The sequence below is a fragment of the Pinus tabuliformis genome, chromosome 9 (genome assembly GCF_031772625.1).
Source record: "Pinus tabuliformis cultivar Carrire ecotype Pingquan chromosome 9, CPIR1, whole genome shotgun sequence".
Taxonomy (NCBI): Eukaryota; Viridiplantae; Streptophyta; class Pinopsida; order Pinales; family Pinaceae; genus Pinus; species Pinus tabuliformis.
Genome location: NC_142307.1, coordinates 1,593,905,088 through 1,593,913,085, shown reverse-complemented (window position 1 = coordinate 1,593,913,085; position 7,998 = coordinate 1,593,905,088). Strand labels below are relative to the sequence as shown.

Here is a 7,998-nt window from a genome sequence, read left to right as displayed (position 1 = left end):
ATATATATATATACACACGTATTTATTTAATTGATGGAATCTAGTGATCTGCCAATAACTAACGGAAACAACAGAAACTCGACTAATGGCTTAAAATTATGTATTGTTTTTTCAAAAATACTGCCCAGATATTTTAACAAGTGACTTTTCACATGGAATGTTTTAACACAATACTTACTTACCATTAATATAAAGTTTTATGTACTTTATGTATATATGAGGTTGTAAACCATGTTTAAGTTATTTTATTTATAAGATAATTGGATGTAAAACAAATGATGATGGGGTGTATTGTTAAGGCACTTCACTATATGAAGGTTATAGTTTGAAATTATATGGGAAAAAATCGAGCCATGTTAAAGGTTGGTGTAGCTCACCTTGAACCCATGTTAATGTTGATGTAGCTGGCCTTGAATACAACCCGATAACAAGATATATTATTAAGATACTCCACTACATAAAAATCACTGATTTAAAACTAAACTACGTAGAAAAAATAATCACTGATTTAAAACTAAACTACGTAGAAAAAAATAAGCCATGTTAAAGGTTACTCACCTTAAATACAACCCTTCAATAATTTTGTTCACTTACATACTCTGCCTCATAACTTCTCAAATCAAAAATTAAACTTATCGACATTTTAAGACTCACTCAACTTAACTAACAAAACAAAAAACATTAATTTCTAATCAGGTGTGATAGAAAGGTGGTTTGAAAATCATTTAGTTTTAAAGCATTTATTTTTAAATAGTTATATATTCCATCAATATTTATATTTATAAAGAATATTAATGTTGTTTGAAAGAAAATTGATTTTCTTAAATAAAATTTACCGCGTTCTGAGTACAACTAAATTATCATGTTCTCATGAATTCTTCAAGTATTTAAGTTTTTTAAGTTATGTACAAAATTTTAATATAAAACGAACTATAAATTGAAGTAATGACTTCTATAAAAGTTAGACACTAATATGATCTGATGGAAAGAACGTTCGTTTATATTACTTTATTTTATAATGAACACTTTTAATGGTTACTATGTATTTAATCAATATTTATATTTACAGGGAATGAATAAAATGATAGATTCTTGAATGAGCCTAAACAAGCTCAAGCTCTCTTAGTTCAGTGAGATTATCATGCTTCTCCAAATAAATTCCGAAGTTTCAAGTTTTTAATCTTCGAGTTGCACATAAAAATCTCTTAAGCATGTGAAATTGTGAATAACATTTTAATATAAAAGAATTATAAATAAAGGTACGATTTCTATAAATGTTAACTTTTAACATGGCAGCTTTTATGGAAAGATGATTTAACTTTTAATATGATTTTTTGGAAAGATGATTTGTTTATAGTATTTTAATTTTATAGCAAACCCTTAGTTATATATTTAATCGATATGTGCATTGTGCATTTAGGAGGAATATTAATATAATTTTAAAAAACATATTTAATGTAAATTTGTAAAAAGGAAATTTAAAAGTAGATTTTTTTTGTGTGAGTAAGTAAATTTATGAACTTTATTTTTAAAAAAATTATTTTAAGGTTATTTTTTATATGGATAGTTATATTTGTTTTTAATAAAGTTTTCAAAATTTTAATTTAATTATAAATAATTGATAAAAAGATAATAGAGATTTAATCTCATGAAATATTTGCAAAATTTTTAGCAGTAGAAACAAAAAGAAAGTTGAGATTTATTTAAAAGATAGTTGCATCTTTTCTTATTTTCAATTTAATTTAAAAAACACCATAAATTAAATTAAATCAAATTATATATAAAATATTTTGATTGTGAAATAAGCTAGGGTTTTTTTTGGGTGTGATAGTGATAAGCAATGATATTAGTCCACCATATTGGATCAAAACCTATTCACAAATTAAGAATATTCACAATAAAATGGAGGTGAAAATCTATAATTAAGAATCTTATTACATGTTTTTTTAAAGGTACATATGTTTAACTTATATATTAATTCTTTTTTTTATAATAATAATAATAAAATTAATTTTGGCATTTTATATCTTACAATGTGATAAATATTATGAGGGAAGTGTCTTAATGCCTATTATAAATTGATATCTATCATATTTACTAGCCATTTAATTTATATTATTGTATTAATACTAGACTAACAAATTATTAAAGGAAACCTAAACAACTTTATTATTTCAAATCATTATTATTGTTTTAATGATTAATAATAAACAAAGACAATTATATCTTAAACAATGGGAAAATCTATCATAATTCAATTGTCAAAGCAACAATGGGGACAACCATCAGGTTGACTCATCACTATTATTCAAGGAAAACATGCCACATGTAATTACCGGCTCATGGTTCCTAATGGGATAGGTTTTCGCTCCTACTAGATGCCCTTGGGCCTTGGGATGTTAACATGTTTGCTTATGTCCAAGGAAAACTAGATCTTATTCAAGTAAAACACGCCACATGTAATTACTGGCTCATGGTTCCTAATGGGATAGGTTTTCACTCCTACTAGATGCCCTTCGGCCTTGGGATGTTAACATGTTTGCTTATGTCCAAGGAAAACTAGATCTTATTCAAGTAGAAGAAATTTTAGGCTATACTCGGAGACCAACTTATATATGTGTGTGTGTGTGTGTGTGTATTATGGAATAAGACTTATAGAATTTTAATTTAACTACGCATAATTATCACGCGGATGGTAGGAATTTAACCTCTATAGAATATTCTAAAATATTCTTAGTAGTATACACAAATCAAAGGATGATATTTATTTCCAAAGGAGTTATGGTTTTTTTTTCCTTTTTAATTAAATTCATTAATTGAAAAAAATGTCATATGAATGAGTGTTATATGAAATGAATTATGGTTTGTTGGGCATGTGATATTGATAAGCCATGGTATTGGACCATGATATTAAGAATCTCCATGAGAAAGTGTATCTGTTAAAAATGGCTAAAAGCACTCATATATTTCACACAAAGGTGTATGCGCCTCAACACAAACACACTTTACATTCATATATTACTCTAATATATAGATTTTCTCAGATCTAATTTATTCCTAAATATCATGTGCTTGAATCCATGCTAAGGTCAAGAGTTGAGCCTCTCTCACACATGTCGATGTCAAACCGTTTGATACAAAGGTGCCCACTTATGGAACGACTCCACTACTTTAGATAAACGAACCTTGAACACAGGCTAGATAAAAGTAGGCTCACCAAACCACGCTTCATCTATTCAACATCTTGACTCATAACAGGCCATCGCATAGATTTGATATCAAATAAACTCTGCTTCTCTGGTCAAATAAACTTTGCAACTCCGCGGCTTGGACATCGACGACAATGCTCCATGACAACCTCCACAGTGCACTAGTCTCCAACACAACCTCCAATCTCCTATAGATGACAACAAGCTCCTCCGATCCCATTTTAAATGATAGTTCATTTAAAACAAGGGAGAAACGACTTCTAGACATAGACTTCCAGAAGGAGACTATGAAATCCCTATGTTGTCTAGCATAATAGTTGCAATGACGTCTCTGAGTCCTTCAACAAGACAGTGCACAGAGAATGGATTTCCATGCATACGGTGGCCCTTTGTTACTTCTCATGGAGGGACCGATTGTTTGAATCGACAGATCTACTTCACACATAGGCAACAGTTGTTTGAATTAGTAGATCCATTCGCTCTCTGTCACTTCACCCACATTCTTCATAATTGATCCAACTATGCTACAGAAAGGGCCCTGCTTTTCCTTCAGCGCAATGGATTCTCGTGTCTGTGGCTCTCATCAAATCTCAATCTTGCAGCATGTTCAATGACAAATTTTCACTCAAAAACCTCAGCCACATTTTAGGGAAACTCAGCTCCAACCTTGAGCTCTCATACCATGTTAAAAATGGTTGAAAGCACTCATATATTTCACACAAAGGTGTATGCGCCTCAACACACACACACACTTTACATTCAAAGATTACTCTAATATATAGAGTTTCTAAGATCTAATTTATTCCTAACTTAAAAGAAAGGTTGAGAGAATTTCTTAACCATCTCAAACCAACATCTCAAATATAAGATGTAAGCATTAACTCCAACAATTTCTAATCTCCATGGTTAAAAATCTTGTTACATGTTTTTTTAATGTATATATGTTTTATTTATACAACTAATTATTTATCATTAATAATAATCATTATAATTTTAAATAAAGTTATAATAAAACTAATTATTATAATTTTTTAAACTTTAGCAACTTGAAATATATAATGAATTACATCTTTTCATATTTATTATGGATTGATGTTAATCAACATTTACCAACCATTTAATTTATACAACTACACTAATATTTAGCTTATTAATAAATTTTAATTTCTAATTCTAATATTTCTTCAATTAATTAAAATCCTTCGAATTTTAATTAATAAAAAAATTACTTATAAATATTCATTCAATTTCCACATAGGTAATCCAAAATGGGGTTCTTTTAAGTGAGCCTTCTTCAACAAGCCACTTACTAAAATCTAAATAATCAAGCAGATTAATCAAAAGATTACAAAATATCCTTAATTTCTAATAAGCTTTCTGTGTTGTTTGACCAAGATTTTTGAAGCATGGTTGAAGCTACAAGTTTTAGTCTTTAAAATTACCATATAAAACTGTTTTAATAAAAATGTAACCCATAAATCCACGTGCAGTGCTGGAATTTGTTAAATTATCATTGGCGTTTTCCAGAAAATAAACTGAGAAAAAAGGGCATTTGCTCAAGGAATAAAAGATCCAAACTTTGAGTATACCACACCACAAAATGTCAACGTAGCTAACTCAAAAATGGTACTTTGAGTGGCCATTATCAATCTCCCAATCGAAGTACCCTCGCGGTAGAATGTAATGCGGAATTAACGCTAGTGGTGAAACACCAGGATGATGTTCTATGGTCCCACTGTGGGCCTGTCCCAGTCCTCCTCCTACCCTTCTATCTACAGTCCATTCCAATCAACATATTTAGAGGATTCCTTTTAATATAATATAGGATAAGTCTTTCCCAGAGAAGAAAACTTTTCATCGACTGGGAGCGGTGCAGGATTGTACACTAGACCCGAATACCCACCGTATTTTCCCGTGGATTTTGACATATTTATGCAGTCAATAACCCGAGCTCTGGATGCAGAGAATTCATTTGTTAGATATTGGTATTTTGAGGTTTCATTTTATTGATGGTTGAAGCAGGCGCCTCGGAACGTGGGATCGTGATGTGCAATTATCCATTAATGGCCGCAAATCCGAGGATCGCGCTAGGAGAGGACGTTCCGGCAGCTGCAACGACCGATTCCTGGATGTCACGAGGTTTGCTCCCTCCGAGAGTCGAAGACGATAACATTAAGCCATGGGAGGAAAGGGTTTTTGCAGAGGACACAGGGGGTCTAATTGCTGGCACATGGCCTCCCCGTTCATATTCCTGCGATTTCTGTAAAAGAGATTTCCGTTCTGCACAAGCCCTAGGTGGTCACATGAACGTGCACCGCAGAGACAGAGCTCGGCTCCGGCAATCTTCATCGACCCACCTAGGTCCTCCAAATCATCAGAGATGGAGCTCCACTTCTCCAGCTAGTCAAGAAATCCCTGGTCATTATCAATTCCCTGCTTTTAATTCCAACTTTGATGAGCATTCAATATTACATCCTGTTACCCCAAACCCTTCCATTATTTCATCTTCGTCTATCATGCCTGCGCCTCCTCTAGTTATAAATTCTCATGTTACCTACTATCCAATACAGCGGCTGCGGGACCATGAGATTTCACCTTCAAAGGTTCATCCAGTCTCTCCTTACACCCCATATGGGCATGCCTTTCCCACAATTTCTTCGTCTCCACCTGTGTCAAATTCTCTTACCATGACTATCCCTAATAGCCATCATCAGGTTTCAGGCTTCGACAGGCACCACGGAGGCTTTGCATCATCAATGGCTGAAAGCGCAGCAGTACTCAGAAAATTGCAGCAGACAAGGGCTTTCCAGCCTTGTTTTCCAGTTAGTTCTCTTAGAAAGCAAAACATATCTGCCATTGAACATGAAATCAGAATAAACAATTCAAAGAATGAGGAAGCGATTAGTCTGGATAAGGATCATGAATCAGTAGATGATGGTCTAGACCTAGAACTCCGACTGGGACAGACAAAATTTTAGTTCACCATTCATGTGAAGTTATACACCGAGCTTCAACTGTTCAGATGATTATTACTTTCAGCAACCGAGTTTCTGCAATTTTATGTTTAGCTTTGATATTTATGCACCTTCTATTTTGATTGATCTTCAGAATTATACACACTGAAAATTCTTGTCTCTAATTTAAAGAGAAACTGTGCGCTATAGATTAAATCGCTTTGATTAATTAGATATATCTTCAGTAATTTCTTAGTTTCTCTATTGAAGTGTTTCTTCGATTCTCTGAAACGTATTTCATCATGAAAAAGTACATGTGCTGGAGTTGCAAATTTCACCGCTTTTCTATTGTAAACAACCGTATGGTTTGTATCCCTGTAGACGCCTAATATATCCCAATCTAAATTATTTTTATCCCTCTCTATGGTATATAGATTAATATAACAAAGTTCAGCATTTTTTTAGTGTGAAAGACCCGAATAGTTTGTATTTCTGGAATGGTTTGAATTTCTGGAGACGCCCAAAATATCCAAATCTCAACGTCTGTAATCCAGGGTATATAGTTTAATGCTCTGGTTCATGCTTATATAATTCAAAGTTTAGAATGTAACACTTCGAAAAAGAACCTGTTATTTAGATTATTTTAAATGTATAAATTAGAATGAATAAACAAAGTTTTTTTATTTTGAAAGATATTATAAGTCATTATTAAAAGAATGGTTCGGCTAAACCATTCAAAGTAGAATTCAGATAATGTTCTAAAGAAATAAAGATAGCTGATGGCTACAGCTACCATGTTATTTTTAATCATGTTAGGCGAATTCATTTACAGTGAAACAAATTCACCTTCTGGTATAAAAAAATTCCTTGATTAAAATTCAAATTATACTTATGTTCAATACTTCACGTAGACTAGAAGATTATTTTTTAATTTCTAAATTTCCTTACAAATCTTCCAGAATTTTATCATGTCTCTTCTTTTTTTATATTCCCTGAACTCTATATAATTTATAAATGAAAAAACAACCAGCCCTGTTATAGAAATAGGCGCTTCATACTAAGAAATGAAAGTCAAATCGTCTGTCAAAGAGTTTTCCCTATAAGTGACCAAATGACCAAAATGGAGAAATCCAAAGTAAACAGAAACAGTAAAAGAACCACACATAAGAAGCCAAGCAGAAAGGTAAAGGAACCATCAACAAAGTCATTCGAGAAAAGACTATGAACAAACAAATCTCTGAAACTGTGATGAATCAAATACTCGAAACTGAGAAACCAGAAAAGCGAAACAAAACACCTAGAGGAATGGCAGCCAAACATCTAAGTGATTATATGAAAATGCATAGAAACATATTATTTACAGATAAAACATAGGAATGAAAAAGCTTACAATTGTCCATTGGAACTATCAGAAAAACGTATAATTGTACGGTAAATCTAAGTTCTTTTTTCATGCTTTAAATATATATCAGGACATTTAGATATATATCATCAAAGCATATTTCATGCTTTAAATATATACCACAACTGCATAATTTTGTTGGGATGCCACTCCAACTAATTTTTAATTATATAGTTTTAGAAATTATTTGTTATTTTTGTTTTTAATAGGAAAAATAATTTGTATTATTTCAAGATATCGAATTATATTCATCTTTTTATTATTGATAGGCATAATACATAACAATATGTTCACTATTTTTGTGGCCTTATTACATAACCCTTATATTGCTTCTATCTTGGGCGATGAACCTCAGAATAGTTATGTATCCTTCCAAGGATGTTTTATTTCGTTTTTTTCCTTGTGTACATATATCCATCCTCATGAATTGTTA

The 7,998-nt window shown here is 31.7% G+C and overlaps 1 protein-coding gene across 1 annotated transcript; it reads left to right on the top strand.

Moving 5' to 3' along the window:
• The first annotated feature begins 5,053 nt into the window (after window positions 1-5,053).
• Window positions 5,054-6,577, top strand: LOC149154831 (uncharacterized). The gene has a single exon (XM_089441063.1). The coding sequence runs from the start codon at window positions 5,219-5,221 to the stop codon at window positions 6,185-6,187; it is 969 nt and encodes a 322-aa protein (XP_089297189.1). The 5' UTR covers window positions 5,054-5,218; the 3' UTR covers window positions 6,188-6,577.
• The last annotated feature ends 1,421 nt before the right edge of the window (window positions 6,578-7,998 follow it).